We start from the raw sequence: 25,837 nt of genomic DNA on the forward strand, positions 1-25,837 counted from the left end.
AGCAACAAAGAAGAAGAAAGTCTTTGATATCACTTCAAAGCGCTTAGCTGATACAGGTGCTGAAGAATATATCGGACAAATCAAAGCCGCAAAAGATGAAAAACCAAAGCCAAAGAATGAAGTTCCTAAATACAAGAAAGAACATGAAAAACTTGTTGAAGCTATGAGAAACGCCAGAGAAAAATACGAAAAGAGGGATTAGCACGGAAAGAATTAAGCCTCCTGAGCTTGCTCCTATTTGCTTTTGCATCTGAAGGACTTTTGAAGCCAACGAAATTGGATAGTCAAACCTTATGCTCGCGGATGAAATTTCTTCATCTTGAAATAGTCCTACCAGCATTTGTAAAGATATAATCTACCCGGTTTGTATCTGCCTATCTCTCTCTTTGTTGCTGATTTCCTGCAAATTTCTTCGTGCTTTTGAATTCTGTCAGCAGCAAATCTTCTGCCACAAATGGAGCATTCGACAAGTTCAACATTGTCATCGGCATATGGAGATGGTGGATTTTCTTGGGGCACTGGAGCTGGTTGGCTTCTGGATGTGCTTCTGGATGGAGGACGATTGTTGTAATAATTATCTTCTTGTTCGTCATCAGAGCTGTTTGCAAATTGATTTTGCTTTGGCTGTGGCTTATATGGCTGTCTGGTTTGCTTTTGCTGCGCTTGGCCATAACGTTGTTGATAATCATTGCGATAATTATCTTTTTCTTCCTCTTCTTCGTCATCATCGAAGTTGTTATGATGGGAGTTGCCAAATCCTTGATTGAATCTTTCATTGGATCTTTGATTTACGTAAGAAGATGTGATTTGATTTGGATTTTGCTTTGGCTTGCGATTGAATACAGCATCCTCATCCATTTCGTCAAAGTCTTGATCATAAGTTTGTTTCGGTTGAGGACGGGCTTGCGTTGGCCTCTTATTGAAGTTTCCGTAATTATCATCATCTGAATCTGATTTATTATAGTCATATGTCTTCTTTGTAGTACTCTGGAATGGTGTCGTCTTCTTTGTATCTCTGGCATATGGTTTGTAATGATATCCTGTATCTTCTTCCTCCTCTTCTTCTTCTACAGGTTCATATGCAGAGTAAGCAGGTTTCTTTGGCTGCTGATTCCTTGTATTTTGCTGTCTCGAATTTTGAATGCCGTAAGGTGAATTATCAAATCTATCATTGCTTCCACTTCTAAAACGAGGAGAAATATCATCATATTCATCGTGTTGCTGAGTTGGTGTTGCTCTCTTCTGGGTAGTTACTGAATTTGATGTTGTATTTTCTCTGAATGATGAGCGCTTTGGTTCAGCCTTTGTTTCTGGTGTATTTCCTGTCAATGACTTAACAAATCTCAAAAATTGAATTCTATGACCAATTAAATTCATACCTAAAGCTTTTAAGTGTTTATCTTGAAGCATCGGAAGAACTTCGCCATAAATATCTTGCTTAACAAATTCCTGAGCATAATTACCAAGACCTATTTCCTGAAGTTGCGACGACACAACAGAGGGTGTCCATTTTTCGTAAGCAGACTTCATTTATTTCGAATTTTTAAACGTTCAATATTCCCTTTCAATGATATTGAATATATCTGATTGTATAACTAATAGATATATACACTGTATCCAAAATCATGATATTTGAAGTAAGTAATATCAAATAAATTGAGAGTTGTTTATAGGTTATCGAATATAATTTGACTTTGAACATACGTAAGAAGATCATACGTATAATATACCTATTTCCACTGAGAGCAGAGGTAATTATGGTGAAGCTAAGCCTTGAATTTTTCAATCTCAAAATTTTATTGATTTCAAGAATATTATTTGATTTGGAAGACAATATTCTCCTTTAGTACTCCAGAAATATAAATAGCTTTTCTATTCAGGTGACCAACTTGTAAACATGGAGATAACTTTGTAAAAAAAATCAACGGAAAAAAAAAGTTATCAAAGATGAGTGAAACTTCTGTTGCGGAAAATATCATAAATAAATATCAGCGCGCGCTCAATACTCGTGTATTTGATCCTAAACTCCTTCCTGCATTTACATTCTCAACTGTTGATGAATTATGCCAAGAAGCTGTCGAATCAAATAAAAAATTACCAATGCTATTAAGGATCGATCCAAATTTAGTAGTCGTTGGCGATATTCACGGAAATTTTGCAGATATTCATAGAATATTTAGGATCTTTGGGCAACCGCCTCGTACAAAGTTTCTATTTTTAGGTGACTACGTTGACAGAGGTGCTTACTCATTCCATTGCATTACACTTCTTCTTTCATTACAGATTTGTTATCCAGATAGATTATTTTTACTTAGAGGAAATCACGAATTCTCTTTAATCTGCAACATGTACGGATTTTCATCAGAACTTAATCAAATATTTGGAAGATCTCAAGCAAATCAAATATTTATGCTATTTAACGAAGTTTTTAGTTGGATGCCCATTTCTGCTTTAATTGGCGGAGTAATTTTCTGCGTACACGGAGGTTTAGCACGCAATCTAGAAAAGGTTGATCATATTGATCTCATTCAGCGCCCAATATTAACGTTTGAGCAGAGTCCAATTACATCTGACTTAGTTTGGTCAGATCCAGGCGAGATCAGCGAACCAATCGGTCCAGGTGTCAGAGGCCATGGCGTTACATTTGGTCCGCGCGCTGTTGCTTATTTCTTGGCCAAGAATTCTCTAAAGATGCTGATCAGAGCTCATCAATTTACATCCAAAGGTGTTCACTCATTTGCAGGTAACCTAGGCATCACAGTTTTCTCATCCAGTAACTATAAACCAGGCTTGAGAAACAAATGTGGTGTAATCGTTATCGAAGACACAGGAGAACTCCAATTCTTCTGTCTTGGTGATGATGTAGAGTCAGAAACAACACCAAGAATCATGGAACTCGATGCAAGAATGATGGGTCTCCAGAAAAGTGAAAAAACTACTATTGGTATACCGGATTCTCCTATGCACAACGGTGGTTTCCGCTAATCTTGTTAATATTTTAAATTTGTGTTTATTAAATATCAATATTTTCTAAATTTTATACAATATTTTTCAAAAATGTGTCTAATAATGATCAACCATTATATGTTCCATCAAAGATATCTTTATCAATAAAATATTATCAACACTTAAATCATTACTCATATTTTTTATTTGAAATTAATGATTTCAGAACATGTTTCAAGGGATATATTCCCAACTCAAGGGATAAATATGAATTTCTTTATTAATTAATGGATATTGCAGATAATTTTTCAGATTTTTAATTCATAGGAAGAATTATCTCATAATATCTTTATTTTATATTAATAAAAATATTTGTCTGGGGAAAAAGAATGTATTTCTGTATAGTATATATATTTTATTAACATTAGAAAAATTGAGAATCTTTTCTATAAGAGAAAAGCTTTCTTTGTATAGAACTATCAAATATCTGGGCTATAGAGGCAACCATATTAAGATCCTCCTTTCCAGTGAGCTTCAAAATTCTAATAGAATCATTGACGTCGTCTTGTGACAAAAATGGAAGGGATCCTTTATCTAATTTCTCCTGAACAACAGCAATCAAGCTAAGAGCAAGCGTTACAACGTTGTTCAGTTGCAGTTGGCAGATCAAATTTAAACTTTCTGGCGGCATCTGCATCATTATCGACATTGTGGCTAATGCCCATGGATAACGTGTTGCGTTGTTTAATAATTCTCGATATTGGGCCTTAACGTGTGCAATTCTTTGTTCTTTTTCTGGATTTTCGAGAGGAAGAGCAACCAAATAGTCACCATATGATCTTTCCTGCAGATCTTGGTAAGGAGAGAAGATTACTTGCATTTCTGGAAGCCTAATCAATGTCGTTGGCGTTTTAAAAGTTAATAAAATTTCTTCTGGAGTTGCTACTTGTCTGGAGATAGTTTGGATGGAGAGACCTTGTATAGGAGCTGGAAGATACTCTAGTGGTGCTGTTTCTAGGATCTGAGAAAGTGTGAAATGCGCTAAAAATACTGCAATTTTGTATGCTTCGTCTGGATTGTTTGATTCTATGATAGTATTCATTTGCGAGTGGAAATGCGCCGAAAGAATTAAAGATAAGAACGGGGTTTCCGTTGGATGAATTGAAAAATCCGGTAAAGTTTTAATTCCTGCTTTTGAAAGGACTTCGAATACTTCATTTGCATGCTGAATAAGAATATTCAATTTGTTAATGGGAAGATTGGAGTTCAAAGTCGTTTTTGCAAAAATTGCAATTTCTTTGCAGGTATCTTCAATATTTGAGATGAATTTTGTAGTATCTATTTGATTTCTGTTAAGAATAAGTGAGACATTATAATATATTTTTTCTTTTTTCTGTGGAATTATAAAAAAGGAAGATACAATGAAGAGATTTAGTGAAGGAATATCTGTAGTTGATGTTAAAAACTGCGAAAAAGCATTATCTTCTTGTCTATGAACATTCGAAAGGGTTAATTTCAATAATTCGATTAAAGCTATTGGTAATTTACCATGATTCGGATACCATTCATGAACTATTCGAACACCATATCTAATATCAAATGAAGCAAGTGCAGCTGCAAGAAGGGGTGGACTCCCTTCTGATTCTTGCATTCAAAAATTTTTTTTGATAAATCTCTAAAATTTTGATCTCCTGATTGACTATGAAATACATATTAAACAATATCCAACAGAATTAAGTGAATTTCAGATCCAATTTTAAAATCATATCTCTTATTCTTTTGTTTCATAATAGATCCATACAGCAAGATCTAGAGCTCATTAACAAAATAATAATTGAGGTTTAAAGGGAAAATATAAATAATATATAAAAATAATTTACAAAAATATAATAAATTATAAACAAAATTAAAGTGCCATAACTTTGGCATACTTAGATCTAACTTGGACTTTCTTCTTATTTCCGTAAACAGCGCATGTCGTATTCACTCCGACAGATGCCCATTGCGGAATAATACCCGAATTCCTATATGCATCATTCTCCTTTTCCAACTGTTCATATTCTTTCTTTTGCGTTTCAATAAATTTTTTCGTAATCGAAGGCGTACCGTTACAAAAGTAACGTCTCGGCTTTCTATCAAAGTGCGAGAATTTAGATGCACTTCTATGATCGACAGGAAGAGTTTTATAATCGCGTTCTTTAGCTTTGAAATCGTCAAGATGAGTGGGTTGTATAAATGCTAATGACTCGGGAAGAACCTTTGTACCACTTACTTGGAAGCCATGCTGGAGTTGCGGTAAGCCACGCTCAGAATAATAAGGTTCACATTGATAATTTCTATTTTTTGTTTTAGTAGGGCAAGATTTGGATGTTGCAGTGGGCTTTTGTGCACCAGTATTGTATACTTTCAGCTTCTTGACAACATCCAGGAAAATATCGTCAGAATCAGAATCTTCCGTGATGAGGGTCTGTTTTTTGTAAACTATTGAACAATTTTTGAAAGAAATTGTGAGATAAATACAATTTTTGAATACAGCGATTATTTTCAATTCAAAATCAAAATTCATTAAATTTAGCCATCGTATCTAAACTATTATGATCACCATTAGTCTTCAAATTACTCACAAAATTAAATTCTAAAAAAACGGATTTTTATAAAAATAAATATATCTAACATCTTGACATCTGACTATGGAAAATTGAACTTATAGCACACAAATCCTCTTTCAATGAGGAAGCTGCGCCTATCCTGCTTATTTTTAAATCTATATAGTGAATCAAGGATGAATCTTGTTTTGAATTCTCATATAAAACTATTTGATTTCATCAAGCCTAACTTTGTTAGAGATTAGTTTTATGAAACAACCTAATTATAGTTCGAGAAATTGAAATCTCCCTCCGAGAATAAAAATCTTCTTCATAAAATTGGAGGCCACATTATGGTATTGATCTAATAACGATTTCATTTAATCATATCTGCTATTTAATTCTAATTAATTCTGAAATGTCGATTATCGTTGAAGGAATTTTAAAAAATCTCACTGACATCAATAAAAATCCCCGAGAATCAAATTCTAATGAAGTTGGCTCTTATAATTAATCGATAATAATATCGACGCAAAATTTAAGTTGCTATTAATTACATGAAGAAGATATAGACTAAGCGGCTGATAAATTAACCCAAAATTCACAGTAAAACATTAGATTATGGGTTCTGATTCAAAATCTGAATATTTCAGTGAATTATGCAAAATTAGAATAAAATTATAAGAATCACAGAATTATCGCATCATGAGAAACATAAAATCTTCCTGCCAAGTCTACGCAGAATTGGGAAGAAATCAATTTTCGACTGAAAATTTCTCAATTTCAAAAATTGAATGATTAATAAGATTTTATGTATGCCAAGAATCATCATAATGCCATCAATATCGGTTGTTGTAAAGAAAATAAATTGTGAGCAATCATTGAAATCTTTAGAATCGTTTTGTGTATCTTTAGATTTTGATGGACGAAGTGCAAATACAACCAAATAATCCAGTCGAGCCATTGTTTAATACTCAACCTTCTTCCTCAACAGTCCCTTCCTCAACAAATAGCTCTGCAAGCGATGATGTTTGTATGATCTGCCCTGCCTATGACAATTCATGGCTTTACTGCGCACACGATACTCCAAGATGCAAAAAGGCAACTCATGCATTCATTCAAAAGGGAAAATTACCTACAGTTTGCGAGCGACCTCAGCTTGCTCAGTATTTCCAACGACAAAAGATAACAAGCATGCTAATGAGTGACTACGATAGGGCTCACAAATATAATGAGCTTAAAAAGCAGTTTTCAGAAGCTTGCGCTTTATATGATATAAAAGACAACAAAGCCAATTACCTAGAAGAAGTTGAACGCAAGATTAACAGTACAGAAGATAGTTCTACCAAGTGCACTGCAAATTGGAACAAAAAAATGCATGATTTCAAAATTGATTGTTTATACAAACTTGACGATCTTAAAATCAAACATTTGGCTGAAATAGAGAAATTTAATGACTACTGGACAAGTGATGACGTCGTAAATCGTTATTCCAGCCCTTCTTCAACACTTCGAGATTTATACAACCAAGAAACTAAATTTATTGACTTTAAAGACTACAACCAAGCTTCTATTATTCGTTCCCGGCGTAAGGAACAAGAGAAAAAGGAAACAGAAGCCGCACAAAACCAATTAATTTCAGATGCCAAAGTTAAGTTAGAGGTACTTAGAAAAAAGCACCAATATGAGTTAGATAGATTAGAAGCGTATTATATAGAAGGAGTAACCAACTTAAAACTCAAGAAAGAAAAAGAAGAATTATTATTCGAAAAAAGATTGACAAAACTGAAGAAAGACAGAGAAAACCCAGTAAACAGAGCACCACTCCCTCAATCGTGGAGGTTTTCGGAGATGGGGACTCAAATTCCGATGGCTGTGACAACTCCAAGAACAAGAGTGAAATTAGCGAATTTCAAGAAGAGCAAACAGATCACCAAGCTGGAAATTAAGGGTATAACGTCACGCCCTGCAACATCTCTCCAGCGCGTAAGGTTATCTTATTAAAATATGTATTGTTTTTTTATAAATAAAATATAGACATGTTTAATGTTTTTATTTATCAAGGGAAAGCCATCTACAAGTAAACTTCTCTCTATCATGGAAAAAAAGTAAAAAAAAGACAATCAAAATATAATCAATATGATACACTGAAAATGCAGGAAATCATCAACATGTTTTTTAATCGTTCCTTCGACAGTTTTTTCCTGTCTTCGACAGTTTTTTCGGGGGATTGTATTTCATTTCAAGCTTTCCAGTTCTTAAAGTATACTTGATCAAAAATTGTTCCAAATACTTCGATCTTTTTTCTTTGTAATATTAGGGATATAAAATGCTACAGATTTTTGATAATAATTTAGAAGATGTTGATTAATGATTATATCTTATAACTTCTACTTTACTATTGACATCATACCATTTTTGATCAATAAAAGTAATAAAAATACATAATTTAATATCCGAAATCCGTGATATCATTGTTTTTCCTATTCATAACATTGAATTTTTTCCCCTTAATGAATAATAAAGATATTTTAATGTCTGATCAAAACGTTCGTCCAAACAAATATGGGGAACTGCGAAACAAGTATAAATACTACATCGATTTGTATAATGCATTGTATCAGCTTAAAACTGAAAAGGAAGAAGAACTCAAAAAAATTTACAAAAAGATCCAAACAGAATTGATCGACTCAAAGAGATTCCTACCCCAACGCATTGTTGAAGATATTTTAAATATCATTCCGTGTAATAATCGCTATACAAAGTCATATTTATCTCTTGCTAAATTCATATGTGATGACTATCATGTCAAAGAGATCAATAGGATTAATCCTATTTCAAACTTCTTTTTTTACAAAGAATATGGAATTAAATTAGACAAGTCATGTGATTTCGAAAAAATTAACACAGAAGAGTTGGATATTCTTACAACAGATACAATTTACAGGGCAATTATGAATAATGACTTAAAAAGACTTATTTCATTCACCGAAAGAGAAGGTTTTGATAAAGATAAAGAACTTTACAACAAATTATATCAATGTCCTACATATAATTTATCATATCTTGACTTATGTTGTTACTATGGAGCAATTGACTGCTTCAAGTTCTTAAGAACTAAATTCAACTCAGAAATAACTCGTGTAAGTCTTGAATTTTCATTTTTAGGCGGAAATCCAGATATCATGAGTGAATGTTTGAAATATCAAAAACCAGATATGTGGTGCATGATATATGCAATTATTTCACATAACATTGATTTTGTTACATTCTTGATGAATGAGTACAATTTAGATGTGAAGATAAACAATTGTCCAAAATTTAAAAATCTTGAATCATTATTTGTCTATTTCGATAAAACTAATGATATTAACAATTGTTTTGCTTATTCAGCGATGTTTAATATTCCATCCCTTTGTGAATATTTCCTTTCACTTGGTGCTGATATCCATGCAATAAACGATGATGGACAAACAGCTCTTTTTGGTGCAGCTTCTAATAATAGTTATGAAACAGCCAAATTTCTTCTTTCACAGGGTGCAGATACCAATGAAAAAAATCGAATTGAAATGACTGCTCTTCATATTTCAGCAAAAAACAACTATAAAGAATTAGTCAAACTTCTTATTTCACATGGTGCAAATGTCGATGAAAAAACTCCTGATGGAAGAACCCCTCTTCATCTTGCTATAAAAAATAATTGTACCGAAACAATTGAACTTCTTCTTTCACTTGGCGCAAATATCAACGAAAAAAATATATGTGGGACAACCGTTATTCATACTGCAGCATATCAGTGTAGAAAAGAAATAGCCGAAGTTCTTATTTCACATGGTGCAAATATCAATGAAAAAGGTGATAATGGAAAACCTGTTCTTCATGAAGCAGCATATAATAATAGTACAGAAACAGCCGAACTTCTTATTTCACATGGTATAGATATCAATGAAAAAGATAATGATGGACAAACCGCTCTTCATATTGCTACAGATATAGATAATTAAGAAATCATCGAACTTCTTATTTCACATGGTGCAAATATCAATGAAAAAGATAATGATGGACAAACCGCTCTTCATATTGCAGCATATAATAATAGTACAGAAACAGCCGAACTTCTTATTTCACATGGTATAGATATCAATGAAAAAAATAATGAAGGAAAAACCGCTCTTCATTATGCAGCAGAAAATAATAGTACAGAAACGGCTGAAGTTCTTATTTCACATGGTGCAAATATCAATGAAAAAGATAATGATGAACAAACCGCTCTTCATTTTGCAACATCTACTAATAGTACAGAAACGGCCGAAGTTCTTATTTCACATGGTGCAAATATCAATGAAAAAGAAAATCAAGGAAATACCGCTCTTCATATTGCTGCATATACTAATAGTACAGAAACAGCCGAAGTTCTTATTTCACATGGTATAGATATCAATGAAAAAAATAATGAAGGACAAACTGCTCTTCATATCGCTGCAGATAATAATAGTACAGAAACAGCCGAACTTCTTATTTCACATGGTATAGATATCAATGAAAAAGATAATGAAGGAAAAACCGCTCTTCATTATGCAGCAGAAAATAATAGTACAGAAACGGCCGAAGTTCTTATTTCACATGGTGCAAATATCAATGAAAAAGGTGATAATGGAAAACCTGTTCTTCATGAAGCAGCATATAATAATAGTACAGAAACAGCCGAACTTCTTATTTCACATGGTATAGATATCAATGAAAAAGATAATGATGGACAAACCGCTCTTCATATTGCTACAGATATAGATAATTAAGAAATCATCGAACTTCTTATTTCACATGGTGCAAATATCAATGAAAAAGATAATGATGGACAAACCGCTCTTCATATTGCAGCATATAATAATAGTACAGAAACAGCCGAACTTCTTATTTCACATGGTATAGATATCAATGAAAAAAATAATGAAGGAAAAACCGCTCTTCATTATGCAGCAGAAAATAATAGTACAGAAACGGCTGAAGTTCTTATTTCACATGGTGCAAATATCAATGAAAAAGATAATGATGAACAAACCGCTCTTCATTTTGCAACATCTACTAATAGTACAGAAACAGCCGAAGTTCTTATTTCACATGGTGCAAAGAATAATGTTCCTACATAAAATACTTCACTTTCATTTCTTAGATGAATTTTATTAGAAGTAAAAATTATTTAGCTTTTCATACAGAGTCTAATCGTAAAAATGATTTTTATTACTTTTCCATACTTTTATACTTTCATCAAGAATTCCAAAATAGTGCAGAAATTGAAAACCGCTGCACTCCTTCAATATTGTTGCAAGGTAAAGAACTGTTTGTATGAGCCCCAGAATGAAAAGCCTGCCTTTTTAAAGCCAATAAACTAACTTTTATCATTAAGAGTGGTAATATTAGAGCACTTTTATATTGATATTTGTTGATATAATTTTTAATATTAAAAAAAATTATTTTGGAAAAAAGTGGAAAATTGAGAGAATTTTGATCGTCTTTTTTTAACTTTTTTCCCACTCTAAAATAACCCGAAAATTGAGAGAATTTTGATCGTCTTTTTTTACTTTTTTCCACTCTAGAATGATCCATATTTTGAATATTGTTGCAAGGTGAGGAGCTATTTGTATGAGAAATTTGGGAGATTCAAAACTAAGAAAATAAAACTAGATAATATGCATTTTTCTGCCATCAGAACGCGGAAATACGGACTACCTTCTAGATTTGGAAAATATATATTTTATGTTGGGATTTAAAAAAAAAGTTCGCAAAATGGCGAATTGCGCCACTTCTAATTTTTTTGGCGAATTCGCCATTTTTCAATTTTGAAACTACATTAAAGGGTTTGATATTTTTATTTTGTGGAATTTTCGTTTTTTATTAATAAAGGGTCTAACATTTTTATTGCGTGGCAATCTTCATGATTGACGCCAATAATCCGTCAATTATTCACTTGAATTCAAAATGGTTATCATGAGCATCATGACTATACGAAATAAAGTTATAAGCATACTGTAACTATTTGACATATGCAAAAAAGTGACTATTTGACATATGCAAAAGTGATATAGTATAAATTATGTCACTTTTTGAGATCGCCGAATTCGAAAAAATCAGGCTGAGTTAGCGAATTTTAAGTAATTCGCCATTTGGCGAAACCGTTTTTAAATATCTACTTTAGTTTTTTAATAAGATAACTTTTTAATTACATTTTTACTTCTTCTTTTTATTTTGCTTCTCGATCTTGTGAGCGAGTTCACTTCCATAGAGATCAACAAGTTCCTGGTAGAGATCGTTAGCTGTTGTCTTCATTCTCTCTGGGTGTTCAGCGAAGCAAACTAACAATGTGTCGGAGATAACTTCGATTGGAGCACCGAGAACGTTGAAGATGAAGCAAGCGAAGAGGCAAGTGAAGATAGCGCAGAAGACCATGAATGAGTATTGGTCATCGCTGTTATACTTGGAGCCAATGACGTAGTATCCGATGAGAGCACCGAGAATACCAGATGAAATAGAGAAAACGAACCAGTTGTATGTGACAGAGATGTTGATGATGCAGCCAGAGCAGATAACGTTGGCGAACCTCTTGGATGAGAGTTCGAGCCATCTGCGGCAGCCTTCGGAGTATTTGACACCGAATGTAGCGCAGTAGATGAGACCGTAGTGGTTGAGGAAGCTGAAGATCCACTCGAGGATGCAAAGGATGCATTGGATGATGAGAATGATGAAAAAGAGGATGATGTTATTGGTAGAGATGGAATCAACGAGCCATCTGAGTGTCTTGATGACAGCGAGAAGGAATCCAGCGACGGAGGCAGAGCCGAATGATGTTGTCATGGCACGCTTGTATGACTGGAGAACTGGGTTCTTAGGGAAGTATTCTGTATCGTTAAGGAAGTAGTATGAGGCGGCAAGTCCAGCACCTGTCATGTATGTGACGTAGTAGTATGTCAAGTTGGTCCAGAAGAAGGAGAAGACGGCCCAAATGTAAAGGAAGGCTGTGTAGCCGAGGTAGGATGTGCAGTAGATCATGATGGAGAAGATGATGTTGAGAATGATAGAAACAACCATCTGCAAGAAGGTGAAGAAGATGAGGGATGGGTATTTAAGAATGAGCTTCATTGTCTTTCTGAAAACTGCAGCGGAGAATGGGATATACTTCCTGAGGCAGCAGTAGCAGATAACTGTGATAAGACCAACAAAAGCTGGAACAACCAAAATAGCCCACAATTTGATGAAGTAAGCAATGAGGACGCAAATGATAAGACAGATAATGAATGGAAGCCATAAGCCAAGGTGGATGTAGATTTTGGCACCAAAGATAGCATAAACGAAATGGAGAATATTAATAACAACTCCAATACCAATACCAGTTCCAACACTGTACATGACAATCTGGTTGGCTGTAGCAGTGGAGCTTTCAGCTAATAAGCCTCTGGCGTTGGAGCTCTTGCCCTTGGACGTGGCCTTAATCAACAAAAATATTGTTAAGATGAGTGAAACAGCGAGCTGGATGTAGAAAGCAATAGCCCAGCCCTTGTCGTTCCACTTTGTCTCCTTCTTTGTGTTTCCGGAGAACTTTTGTGGCTCGAATGCTTGAGCACCATTCCAATACTCGTAATGCTCTGTAGCATCGTTTGGAATTGAGTACCACTGGTTAACCTGCATGTTGTGGTATTCAATATCATCGTACTTGTAGTTGACATTGGCCTCGTTTGCTGGTGGAGGTGTTTGGTAACCTGGTGGAGGAGCCTGTTGGTACTGTGGTGGAGCCTGCTGGTAGTTTTGTGGTGGTGGCTGCTGGTACTGTGGATAGCCTTGTTGTGGAGCGCCTTGATACGGCTGTTGTTGCTGATACTGTGGATATCCTTCTTGTGGTGGATAGCCTGGCTGTGGTGGATAGCCCTGTTGTGTTGGATAACCCTGCTGTGGTGGATAACCCTGTTGTGGCGGATAGCCTCCATCTTGAGGTGGATATCCTCCGTCATTACCATAAGGATTCGACATTTTTAGGAGTATAAATTTAAAAACGGTATAAACTATTCAATTGTAACGGCGCAATTGAGAAGTGTATTTTATACAAAAATTTCCAATATTGTGTTATATCTCTGAATTCGATTTTAAAGATAAATTAATTTATAAGAAAAACCTCCGGAAATTTTTTTTATTCAAGACCAATATAAAAAAATCAGGAATGAATTGCTGCATAATTTTAAATAATCATTATTTGTTTTTCCTCAAAAAGCAATTTCAAATGTTTCAAAATGCGTCTTGAAATATTTGTTCCCAAACAATAATCTGATCAATCAATAGTTTTTCTAATTAATTCGATTATGTTTTTCAGGTGCAGATATTTGAGAAAAATAACCGTTTCATAAAAATAGGAACTATTCAATCGGTTAGCAATTGAATTAAATAGGAAGCTACCAAATTTCTATTATTAATTAAGATTACATAATTTCAGGTGATGAAATAAAAATAATCGTATTAATGCTAATAAATGAGCAAGAACATGTTGTGCAATGATAATAAAGCAATTGCAATAGAAAAGGTTTTTTCACTTTTTTATTGTCATCTAATTTCCTTTCGACAATTTATTTCAGAGCTTATTTTGACTTCCACTTGACAACATTCACGTATGCGATGCATTTTGTCTATTAATATAAAACAATTTAGCAAATTTAAATTTTGGTGAAAATTTTGGAGATTTATCGGCCAGTAACAAGAAAACTAAAATCTAACAGCATTTTACTTCTATTTTGTTAAATTTTTAAACCCCAACTAACTCTTATATTGGGTTCAAATATTTAAGAATTCAGAGAAGTTGTACTATCCTTTCCTTTTGTTGCTCTAATACTGTAAAAATTCAAGAACCACCCACTTAAATGTTCTTTCTTGCTTTTGTTGATACCCTATTTGACTTTCTTTTTGAACTACTAAAAATCATAAAAAAAAGTCGTTTGGATTAAAATGCAGTTAGAATCACATTGGACATCTGCCCAATGATACATTTTACTATTTGTCGATCCAAAAATAATGATATCTTGACATTCTGAAATTGATACAATATTTTATTTGTACAACCAGACATTTTTGGCCTCTAGGTGATAGACAATATATATTTAGAATCTTGTTATATTCTTTTGTGTTATATTTTTTATTCAAGATAATTTTAGAACTTAATTATCACAATATTAAAACATTTATACTCATATATATAGATACATTATAAAACATTACGTCCGTAGTTCATTACGTTACTATTGGAATATTTTCCATTCAGTAATTTGATTACGGAGAAACAAAGCTTCAACTATTGATGCCCTCTGGCAAATAACAAAAATTAGTAGAAAAAGTTTAGCAGATTTAACTTTTAATAAAAAATATTAAAATTATTATCTGTTTTTGAAGAGTAGTTTTGATTGAAAATTATTGTCTTATAGGTAAAAATGATAACAGCTCATTCCAAATTTTCAACTTATGTTTTCCTGTTTTTATCGTGAAGATTGAAGTTTTTCTTTTTGAATTTTGAGAACTTATGGAAAGGATATTGGTGAGATATTTCAGATTCCACAAAACCAAGATAGGAAAAATCCTCATGAGATATGGGAAGATGCTTCTTAGTTTCAGTTTTAGGGCAATCGGGTTCTTCAATAACGCGTACATTTCTAATTTCTGATATTTGTAATTATGAAATTTGCTAATCATTTTGAAAAACAATAGAACAACATACAACGTAAGAAGACCTGTGGTACTTACATCAGTTGAAAAATCACAATCTGAAATCTCGATATGAAATTATCCATATTTCGTGCAAATTCTACATATAATTGAGATCAGTGCAGCATTAGCATGTGAATTCAAGTATTAGTTTTCGGAAGAAATCAATATTTTATGAACCGATCAAAATTTTTCCTTGATTCAATTGAAAAAATCAGCGTCACATGAGTAGGGGTAATTTTAGCTAAAAGTGACACGCCTGTAAAAAGTGACACTTGTGAAGGGTGTGATTACCGATCGGTAATTTCGACAGTTTAGAATTTAAATTTTTTATGGAACTGTTGCGAGTTTCATAAAGAATTTAAGGAATATAAGCAAAGATTTGAATCAAAATCTTAGACCTAAGCCGCTCGATTCGCTCGCGGCTTCCGCGAATTACAGATCAGCAAAGATTTGAATCAAAATCTTCGAACTAAGCCGATCGCTTCGCTCGCGGCTTTCTTTATTATTTTAAATTTGCATATTTCCATCAAAAGTTTATAAGGTAAAAAATTTCGTTTATATTATTGCAAAATAAAATCTTCATTATCAAAATAATATTAAATGATAATATAATATAATTTATAAACAACTATTATTTAATAAAGTTTAATTGCCAAGGTTCATCTAATTTTTTGATTTTTAATGTTTTATGAATTTTATTTATCATGTATATATCTAATGAAGATTATATATGTAGAAGATAAGTACCTTAATATGTACGTAAAAATTAATGAAATTTATTTTGAATGTAGAACCGAGCAATTTTCAAATTTTGTGCTTTTTTTGAATTTTCTCGATACCAGATAAGTTGTGTTGGCTAAATAATATATGGATACAATGTGTCTTATAGATGAATATATGCACAAAGTTTAAGAGGCCATTTTCTTTCAGAAACCGAGATTTGTGAATTTTTTCAAATTTTGTGCTTTTTTTGATATTGAAATTTCATTTCATTTTTTTGATGCATATCGATGCACCATGCAAACTTAAAGAAAGGCTATCTTATATAGATGCTATGAAAGCTGTCATTGATAACGAATGCCATGCAGGTTGTCCATATCAATTAAAAAAAATCCAAATTTAGGGGGAACAAAATTAAAATTCAGGTGCAGTGCAGATAAATGTGAAGCATGTATCTCATTTCTAAAGGATGATGAAGAATATATCCTAACAGAATATAATGGAACACATAATCACAATCAAATCAAAGATGAGACAAAGAAATACCACACATTATCACAATGCTATCGTCGGGTACTTATTAATTTTATAAAACAGGGGAGTGATCCGAAAATGGCTCAAATTGAATGCGACAAAAAACTTGATCTGGATGATCCACTTAACAGGCCATCTTTTTTGAATGCATCTTCAGATCAAATGAAAACAATTCAGGAAAAAGGAAATAAAAAGATCAAAGGTATTCAAAAGTACGATGATAATCAATTCAAGTCAACTCAATTATTTAAGGGTATCAAAGAACAAGAGTCACCAAAAAATTTAATTTATTTCGATGTCGATAATTACAACAAACCAAAGAAATTAATCTTTTATTATGCTTCTTTCAAATTTCTGGACATAATCAAAATTGTGAAAGAGCATTTTATTGATGCAACCCATTCATTACTTGAATTTAAAATGTTGTTTTACATGATATCAGCCAAATTTCCAAATACACATGCATTCCCAATTTTTCAATTTGTCGTTTATCCAAACACTTCAGAAAATATTGCATTCTGTCTCAAGGCATTTTTTAACTGGGCAAAAGTAAAACCAAAATATTTTATGTCAGATTGTGCACAAGAAATCGAAAATGCGATTATCAACTCTTTTCCAGAAGTTATCCTTCATTGGTGTGCAGTTCATGTAATGAGGGCGTTCAGAAAAAATTTGAAAGATTATGCATTTGAGAGTTCAGTTAAATTGATATTAGATACAAAAATGAACTATCTTGCATATGGCAGAAATAGCAAGAAAGAATGGATTGAACCAACGTTCAAAAAAATTCTGGAAATAGCCGAAAAATTCCCAGAATTTTCAAAATACATACAAAATCAATGGATATCAAACCAAGAAAGATGGACAGCCGCTGAAAGAGATGAAAATTTAGCTCTCACAAATAACATTTCAGAATCGATTAACAAAAAAATTAAATATTACTACTTTGGCGGAACAATTTTCATGAGATTTGATCGATTTGTGATGAAATTAATCGATTTTATCGTTCCTTCATTTTATTACAGAATTTCTCAAGATAGAAGGCTCAGAGACAAAATTCCAAATCCGTTGCCATCTGAAAAAAAGCCAAAAAAGTCTACAATCAGACTGGATACAGAAAAATGTATAATGCTCACTGATAAAATTAAATCGTTAATAGTTAACTCGTCAGCAAACTTAAATACGCTTCAATTGGGTTTAGATGACCTACTTGATAAAGTTGTCAAGGCAGCAAAGGTTCAAAAACGAATGACCCAGTATTTTTTCGAAATTAAGTATCCCAATGGAAATCAAGCTTAGTATTCTCACGCAAATTACAGAATTTGGATGCAATACCCCTCAATTCATTGTTGAGAATGCCAAGTCTTTTCAAGATAAAATTATTACAGATTTCCACCTTCAAATTTATACAACATTATAAAAATTTATGAATAAAAACTTGATATAAAATAACATTTTTATTTTTACTAAGAAAAAAAGGTTTTTGATAATAAATTTATTTTATTTCGAAAAAGTAGCAATAATCGTAAAAGGGTATTGATAGGCTTGCTAAAGTAACTAATTTTAGCTGTCAAATACTTTTGTATTTTGAAGTAAATTAGTATAAATTTGTTTTTACTTTTATTTCGAAAAAGTAGCAATAATCGTAAAAGGGTATTGATAGGCTTGCTAAAGTAACTAATTTTAGCTGTCAAATACTTTTGTATTTTGAAGTAAATTAGTATAAATTTGTTTTTACTTTTATTTCGAAAAAGTAGCAATAATCGTAAAAGGGTATTGATAGGCTTGCTAAAGTAACTAATTTTAGCTGTCAAATACTTTTGTATTTTGAAGTAAATTAGTATAAATTTGATATTATTTTAACTCCCTTTGAAAACCTCAATTTTCCATACAGAGGGAACGGGAATAGCATCCAATATTCCCTGAGAATGGTTGCGCATTCTCAGTTCCCTCTATATTTCGAACGAAGCTCTCATCGGTCTTTTTTTTTAATACTAAACGTTTTTTTCCCCTGTCACTTTTAGCTAAAATTTGGGTTTGCCGGCGTCACATCACATCATGTCGCCAGACCATTTATACAATCCCATAGATTATCGCCTTCATCATAGGATATATGAGAGTTATAGGACCATTTATGCGTACAAAGAGAAAATTCTTTCAAATTTCTTTGAGCACACCTGTGAAAAAGTGGTTTTCAAACTAACAAATAATCGTTAAGAAATATGAACATATTATTCATAACAAATCTTTCTTTGGAAAAAATTTTTGAACACTCAAACTCAAAATCAAATGGTTTACTCAGTTAAATTCCTACAAGATTTGCCAATAATGTTCCCGCAGCGATAATGAGATGTAGCCGAAATTTGTAAAAAAATATCGAGCAATTCTTTTAAAATAAATTTTCCTAATTGAATTGACAACAAAACACTTCACAAACCTGTTATGGAGAACGAACCGAGCGAGAAAACCCCAATGTTTATGAGCATTTTATCACCAGAAGATAAAACTGCATACGAGGAGTTACAGAATGTGTTAGCAGCACCAGACCATCGATATAATAGAAATAAGCGAATCGTTACTTTCCAAGATATGCTAGCGCAAATCAAAGCATTTTGCATTAAAGGTGATGTAAATGACTGGAAACGCTATCTTGTATGTGGAATTTGCTGGATTGGTTCAGATATCGCTATAAATACACGCCAACTCCGTATATTACTTGGAAAAAGCAAATCAACAATCAACGGTGCGTTCTCCAAGATGGGTTACGAAACATTACCGTTTAAAAACAACGATTCTGCCCTTCAAGAGAAAATTCCATTCTTGAAAGGCAACTTCTCTGAGAGTAGACAATGGACTGTTAGACGTAACATACAGTTATCATCACAAGAAACAGAAAAGGCAGACGCTGTGCAATCTCCTGAACCAAAAACACCTGCGCCTGTTGCAGAAGAAATTTCTTTCCCAGATCAGGAATACTCGCCCATCGTTGATGATATGACAACAGAATTCAATTATGATTTGATTGAACCTATTGTTCCGTTCAATGCAAACGACTATTACCTAGATTAACTCAATTTTGACCAAATTCAACTTACTTACCATGAAATAGCAACATATTCAAGTTATCGATAGCTCGGATATTACTAACTATCGGTTTTTATATCTATTTTAACCTCGTATTCCATAATTTTTCCTACCAATCCGATAGCTAATTCAATTCCGATCACAATTTTTACTGTCATTTTGTGTCACTTTTTATATTTTATTTATCCATCAAAAGTGGTACTTTAATCAGACATGATTCTATAAAAGTCGTACGACTCTCATGTCTTATATTTCAAAAGTTTATTATGACAGTTATGACTTAGTCAGTATTTAGTAATAAATAAATTTCTAAATTTATTAAACTTGTCTTGGATGTTTTTTTAATAATGACTGATAAACCATATTAAACAATCATAGAACAAACTAGTTCATTATAGTTGAAGTTTATCTTGATATTTGTGAAAAAATTTGATAAAATTAGACATATAAACAATATTTACAAACAATAATATAAATAATTACAATTGTATAAGCTGAGCCTGAGTTGGCCTCCTCTTTCCTGTGCAAATAAGAGCTAATTTTGTCTTATTTCTTGAAGTGCTTCCTCTTAAGATCATATGGTTTCCAAGAACGCACAATTTTGGCAAGATTGAGATCTTTTGGAGTGGCATTTGCCTCTGAGACATACATCCTGACTCCACGTTTAATGAATCGAAATTGGAGAGTTGATATTCACATTTCAGCACGTGATAAGCAACAGACTCATGATCTTCGTTTGATTCGCTGTCGCTAAGACCAAGCGATATCAATTTACTCTTAATCTGATTTTTATCGATCCTGAAAGAGTTCAACTTTTCTTCTACGTATTTGATATTATCTTTGAGCCATGGATGTCTCATGATCTCAGGAAGAGTAATTCTTTTTGTTTGGTCTTTTGTCAACAATTTTGAAAGGAGATCAACAAGACCGAGACTAAGGTTGTTAGGATATTCAACTTCTTGGAATACAATTTTCTGTGCAAGTTTACTTAAGTTCGCGTCTTCAAATGGAAGATGTCCTGTAACCATTTCATAGAGAACAATTCCACTGCTCCAAATGTCACAGCTATAACCATATCTTTCACCAAGGATCATTTCTGGAGAAGCGTATGAAGGAGTACCGCACTGTGTTCGTAAAAATTCAGTCTGCGATTTTGTACTGCTGAGACCGAAATCAATAACTCTGATGTTTCCTTTTGCATCGAAAAGGATATTATCAGTCTTTAAATCTCTATGTGCTACATTGCATGTGAACTGTAAATGTTTGAGAACGAGGATAATTTGAGCAAAAATTATCGACGCACTCTCTTCACTAAATGGACCAGACTCATTTAGTGTATTTCTTATCGTACCGTTACTTACATATTCCATCACAATGAAAATGCTATCCTCATTTTCTAAGACTTCGTAGAAGTCCGTTATAAAAGGGTAAGGGATTTTCTTCATAATTTCTATTTCTCTCTTGATAAGAATAAGATGGCGATCATTATTATCGATGATTTTTGGGATTTTTTTGATTAAGGCCAGTAGCCTTATGAACTGCACAGTAAACTTCACTGAAGCCTCCATTACCAATTTTCCTTTGGATATCATAATCTTCAAGCAAGAATGACTTCATTATAATTTTTGAATGTTGGAACAAATTTTGAACAGTTGTCAAAGTAAAATTTTTTAAATGAATCCTAAAATGTTTAGAGAGAATTTTAATTATGAGTATTAGTTGCAATTTTTGAATGTGATTAATTGAATCGAATATTTTGGAATTGAATAACTTATTGAAAATAAACAATTCAATTAGATTATTCAAAATGTCATCTATGATAGTTTAAAATATTTGTAATTCATTTAATCTAATATTTCATAAATCTAAAGTGAATTCTTTTCAAAATTAAACTTAAGAAAATTGAAATGAGAATGCCATTCTTTTTGAAAAGATATAATTTGATTTTTATTAAGAAATAGTATATTTTAATAAGAAAGCATTATTATATAATTTAAATTGTTCTCGATTTTTTCATTCAATTTCATATCATATCGTCTATTACCTTGCTTATACCATACTTGTTTATTTTTTATCAAAATGACTCGAACATAAACAGTTCTCAATTTTATATACAAATACTTTCTTATTTCCTTTTTAATAAACTCCCTTGAGTTATCTTTGATTCCACAAATCATATAATCATTTTTTCTATTCAATCTCAATTTTGAAAACAAATCATGACCTTCAAAAATAAAAACAATTAAATTTTATAATATGTTGTATTTTATTGTCCTGATTTTTTTCATATCGATTTTATATTTTTTTGTTTTCTCCTTTAGAAAGCTGGTCATTTTCATATAAGAATGTAATAAACTAATGTGCATTTAACCAAAACATATTCTATAGAATGCCTTAATTCCAAATTTTCATAATCTATATCATCAAAATCAAATCATTACCGATCACATTCTCGATCTTCTTATGCTATTTATAGTAAAGAATTTAATCCTCTGAACCATCAACTGAATACAGTAATCTCGAATTTAAATTCCAATACACATGTAAAATATTTTGAAATCAAATTCTTATTCATATGATAATATACCAACACAGTTATTACAAGAAATAACATATATCTTAACACTCGATAACAATTAATTTACTTTAATGCATATCAATTGTCACCTATCTTTCTAAATTGATGACATGTATAACTTCACATAAATGTCAGATATCAATTGTAATAATAATCATTAAAAAATCCTAAACTTTTCTCTATGATTTGTAACGTGTAAAAATTAGCTTCATATCTAATTAATATTTAATTTAAAGTCTGGTAACAATACTAATCAAACTGGTATAAGACACGTTTCAAACTCTTATCATTGGCAAACCTACTTGGAATTTCTCATAATGGATTCAATAAAAATATTTAAGCTCTGAATTTCTATTCATCTGTTAATTAATGATGAGTGGTGAAAGCTAATTGATCTCTAAATAGTTACTCATTCATAACAACAATTTTTCAAAAAGATTTCGAATTCGAATTAGAATATAAACAAATAAAAGTCTAAAAAAGATTTTATCGCGTTATAAATAATACAAATAAAAAAGCTAAGATAATGAAATTAAGAATTCTTAACATTAGAAAGGAAAATCGAAGCTGGTTTGCTCATTGAATCATTCTTAAGCAGAACTTCGAAATATTTCACAAGGGGAGGTGATTTCTTGAAATGTCCGGCCATCTTTTTATGAGATGACAAAGTCACAAAAATTAAAGCAGCAGGCTTTGTCAATTCCGAGCTAGTCTTGAGGAAAAGCGCCATCATATCCAAGAACAAATTGAATTGTGGTGCATATCCTGCTTGAGCGCATGTATCCAAAATTAATAAAACTCCTTTAATTGTTTTAGAGTTCTTTGCTTGGTATGCGCTCTTTAATGCGTTGCAGAGTGCATCGAAGAAGAGAGAATCCGCTAAATTGTTGATAAATTCCTGATTCAAATTTGCACGACGTAAAACTGGTCCTAAACAAGCGGATGATTCTTCAAGAAGCATTGTCATGCATTTGGTAAGGAATGTAGGGAACAATCTTGCATGCAAAAGGTAGTATCTCAAATTATAATGAGAGAATAAATACAAGAACAATTTGAGAGTTGAACTATTAGCGAAATTCATCCATTTCGTGATCTTTGCAATCAATGACTTGTTTTCTTTACTCAATGTTGCATATTTAAGTACAACAAGCGCCATATCCGGATTATTGCATTTATCTCCAATTGTTTTATACAACAACCGACTTTGTGGTGGATTGTTGCATGTAGAAAGCAATTGGATGCATTCTTTTATGCAATCATTCGACTTTAATCTTGTTATGATCGCATCAAACGGAATTGGATCATCATTCTTCCTCAAATGATAGTAAGCAACAAATGCCTTCTTACATGTAACAGGGATTTGTGATCTAGTGTAAGCAGAAATGATTGTCAAAATTTCATCTCTTCTGTATTTGTAAAAAGTCTCAATTTGGGAGAGCATGTAAGTTATCTTGAGGAATAGTGTTCCGTTCTGAGTATTAATATACTCTCTTGCGTAGTTAAGAAGGAAATCCAAAACTGGATCTGGATTACTACACTTACTATAGTTAGGAATAAAGGAAGCGAATAGGTAAAGTGTTGGTCTTGGCATAGATCTCAACAATGTACCTAAAGCTCTGAACATTGTCGAGCCAACAGCGCTTGGATCAACTCTGAAGACTGTTCCGATCAAATAGAGCGAAGATTTCTTGAGTTCATCGGAAGTAACAGGGATAAGGGAGTAAAAGTGGTATCTGTTCAGTGTTTTGATGAATTTGGAATTTCTTTGGATCAATTTGTTGAATCCTGCAAGAATAAAGATAATTATATCCTCATCATTGCATTCTGAGATGATTTTGGCAAGTTCTACGTAGACAGGTTCGAATTTTTCCGGTGAAATCGAATTAAATATTTCTGTAACGGTGGATTTGAAGTTTGGATCTCTGTAGTTCTTGATAACATCTCTAAGTTGAACTTTCTGATCGATTTGTGGTATTTCTGCCTTGATTTCCTGAAATTCTTTGTCCAATTCTTCTTGTGTAGGCTGTTTTTCGGCTTCATTCCTGGAGAGAACCAAATCCTGTTCAAAGTGGAATTCATCGATTGGAAATCCGAGCGTTAATTTCATCTGATCTTTCTTTATCGATGATCGAAGTTTGTTTTCAAGATTCATGATAATTTGACGCTCAGTCTTAGTAATAAGGAAGTTAACGTTCGTCTTTCCGGCCTTCTTTTTAGCTTCTTGTTCGTTATCGAGCATTGTCGTAAATTTCGAGATAACTTCGGGATCTGTACCTTCAAAAGCGACTTGTCCGCTTGCAAACATCTGGTATATCTTAACAGCAGAAGGTCTGCCGTTTGGATTTTGGCTCCAACATAAATTCATCAAATCAATGATTGATTGGGAATTCTTACGTGTTAATGTTGGCCTTTTTCCTTTAGATGTGTCGTTGAAGATAGTATTCACATCTACTTTGGAAAATGGAATACGTTTCTCAATCATGTGGAAAAGAAGCATTCCGTATGAATAAATATCGACTTTGAAATCGTAGTTATTCGTATTTAATATTTCTGGAGCCATATAAGCAGGAGTTCCGACATGATCTGACATAAATTTTCTTGGTTTGCAAATTCTCGAGATACCGAAGTCGCAAAGCTTTGGTAAGAAGTGGTGGTCGAGAAGAATGTTTGCAGCCTTGATATCGCGATGAACAATTTTAATTGAGTGAAGATGACGAATTGCATGAATAATTCCTATTGCAATCATCGTAAGATGAGTTCCTGAAAATACTGGAACTTTGGAGTTGAGTTCTTTGAAAAGATGAATGTTCAAAGCACTATTTGGCATATATTCTGTAATAATAGAGTAAGGCTTATCAACGGTAAATCCAACGAATGGTAGGATAAATCTATTATGAGATTTTGCCATTGTAACAACTTCTCGAACGAAATTAACAAGATTTTTGCCGACAAGTTTTTCTGCGAAAAGTTCTTTGATTGCAACAAGTTTTCCTGTCTTAAGATCGTTCGCAAGCCATACTTGACCGAATCCTCCTTTACCAATAAGCTGACTGAAAATAAAATCAGAAATTTGACGAACGAAAGGCATATGTTGCATGATTAAACGGTATAAACTTTCATATAAGAATGTTTCTGCACTTTTAGTTGCAAGAGTTGTACTATTATCGACAGGTTTAGGGAGATAACTAAAAAATGTCGAAAAACTTCCAATTGATTTTCTTCTTTGATTTGTTATTTTCTCTTCTACGATGTGTAAATGTGAGAAAGAGTATCTTCTGCGCTTTACAGGTTCAGGAATATTTGATTTATCTTTTTGTTTTCGAGGTTTTCTGAAAATTCTTTCTGTTTTCGGCATTGATGGAATCCTAACCTCCTTTTTCATCAAAAGAGGTTTATCACCAATCAAATTTAAGAGAGGAAGATCTGCCATAATTTAATTTTATAAAAAATCATCACTTTTACGATATTTTGAGAGTAAATTTTATTTTCACAGGTCGACTGGCTATTGATCAAATGTTAAGGATGATTTTGTAGAATGAAAGCAAATTAAAATGGATTGAGTGCGGAATTCAAAATTGTTATTTACGATTCCAATTTCAAACAAACAAAGAGTATGAAATTTCAACTCATGATGGAAGTATCATATCATACTAGT

At 32.5% G+C, this 25,837-nt stretch overlaps 10 protein-coding genes and 1 pseudogene across 11 annotated transcripts, besides 1 other annotated feature; 5 read left to right on the forward strand and 6 right to left on the reverse strand.

Annotated features, from left to right (window-relative positions):
- Positions 1–330: 330 nt before the first annotated feature.
- Positions 331–1,775, reverse strand: TVAGG3_0606930 (C2HC-type zinc finger-containing protein; the record flags this gene model as incomplete). The annotated part of the gene is made up of 1 exon (XM_001582644.2): positions 331–1,530. The coding sequence occupies one exon, from the start codon at positions 1,528–1,530 to the stop codon at positions 331–333; it is 1,200 nt and encodes a 399-aa protein (XP_001582694.2).
- Positions 1,776–1,856: 81 nt separating this feature from the next.
- TVAGG3_0606940 (phosphoprotein phosphatase protein) lies at positions 1,857–3,108 on the forward strand (the record flags this gene model as incomplete). The annotated part of the gene is made up of 1 exon (XM_001582643.2): positions 1,948–2,985. One exon carries the CDS (start codon positions 1,948–1,950, stop codon positions 2,983–2,985), a length of 1,038 nt encoding a protein of 345 aa, XP_001582693.1.
- A 231-nt stretch (positions 3,109–3,339) lies between these two features.
- On the reverse strand, positions 3,340–4,603 carry TVAGG3_0606950 (guanine nucleotide exchange c9orf72 family; the record flags this gene model as incomplete). Its single annotated transcript, XM_001582642.1, has 1 exon — positions 3,371–4,597. One exon carries the CDS (start codon positions 4,595–4,597, stop codon positions 3,371–3,373), a length of 1,227 nt encoding a protein of 408 aa, XP_001582692.1.
- Positions 4,604–4,793: 190 nt separating this feature from the next.
- Positions 4,794–5,512, reverse strand: TVAGG3_0606960 (uncharacterized protein; the record flags this gene model as incomplete). The annotated part of the gene is made up of 1 exon (XM_001582641.1): positions 4,853–5,512. One exon carries the CDS (start codon positions 5,510–5,512, stop codon positions 4,853–4,855), a length of 660 nt encoding a protein of 219 aa, XP_001582691.1.
- Positions 5,513–6,437: 925 nt separating this feature from the next.
- On the forward strand, positions 6,438–7,963 carry TVAGG3_0606970 (uncharacterized protein; the record flags this gene model as incomplete). The annotated part of the gene is made up of 1 exon (XM_001582640.1): positions 6,453–7,535. One exon carries the CDS (start codon positions 6,453–6,455, stop codon positions 7,533–7,535), a length of 1,083 nt encoding a protein of 360 aa, XP_001582690.1.
- A 102-nt stretch (positions 7,964–8,065) lies between these two features.
- TVAGG3_0606980 (spectrin binding) lies at positions 8,066–9,535 on the forward strand (the record flags this gene model as incomplete). Its single annotated transcript, XM_001582639.1, has 1 exon — positions 8,066–9,535. The coding sequence occupies one exon, from the start codon at positions 8,066–8,068 to the stop codon at positions 9,533–9,535; it is 1,470 nt and encodes a 489-aa protein (XP_001582689.1).
- Positions 9,536–11,723: 2,188 nt separating this feature from the next.
- TVAGG3_0606990 (choline transmembrane transporter protein) lies at positions 11,724–13,582 on the reverse strand (the record flags this gene model as incomplete). The annotated part of the gene is made up of 1 exon (XM_001582638.2): positions 11,757–13,550. The coding sequence occupies one exon, from the start codon at positions 13,548–13,550 to the stop codon at positions 11,757–11,759; it is 1,794 nt and encodes a 597-aa protein (XP_001582688.1).
- Positions 13,583–15,489: 1,907 nt separating this feature from the next.
- Positions 15,490–18,562: a mobile genetic element.
- On the forward strand, positions 16,344–17,940 carry TVAGG3_0607010 (annotated as a pseudogene). The gene has a single exon. A coding segment is annotated over exon 1 (1,597 nt).
- Positions 18,563–18,927: 365 nt separating the features above from the next.
- On the forward strand, positions 18,928–19,927 carry TVAGG3_0607020 (transcription-initiator DNA-binding domain ibd family; the record flags this gene model as incomplete). Its single annotated transcript, XM_001582636.1, has 1 exon — positions 18,963–19,589. One exon carries the CDS (start codon positions 18,963–18,965, stop codon positions 19,587–19,589), a length of 627 nt encoding a protein of 208 aa, XP_001582686.1.
- Positions 19,928–20,052: 125 nt separating this feature from the next.
- TVAGG3_0607030 (protein serine/threonine kinase protein) lies at positions 20,053–21,275 on the reverse strand (the record flags this gene model as incomplete). The annotated part of the gene is made up of 1 exon (XM_001582635.1): positions 20,084–21,172. One exon carries the CDS (start codon positions 21,170–21,172, stop codon positions 20,084–20,086), a length of 1,089 nt encoding a protein of 362 aa, XP_001582685.1.
- A 1,302-nt stretch (positions 21,276–22,577) lies between these two features.
- Positions 22,578–25,615, reverse strand: TVAGG3_0607040 (protein kinase protein; the record flags this gene model as incomplete). The annotated part of the gene is made up of 1 exon (XM_001582634.1): positions 22,715–25,612. One exon carries the CDS (start codon positions 25,610–25,612, stop codon positions 22,715–22,717), a length of 2,898 nt encoding a protein of 965 aa, XP_001582684.1.
- Positions 25,616–25,837: the final 222 nt, after the last annotated feature.

This window comes from Trichomonas vaginalis, chromosome II, assembly GCF_026262505.1.
Source record: "Trichomonas vaginalis G3 chromosome II, whole genome shotgun sequence".
NCBI classification, from domain to species: domain Eukaryota; phylum Parabasalia; order Trichomonadida; family Trichomonadidae; genus Trichomonas; species Trichomonas vaginalis.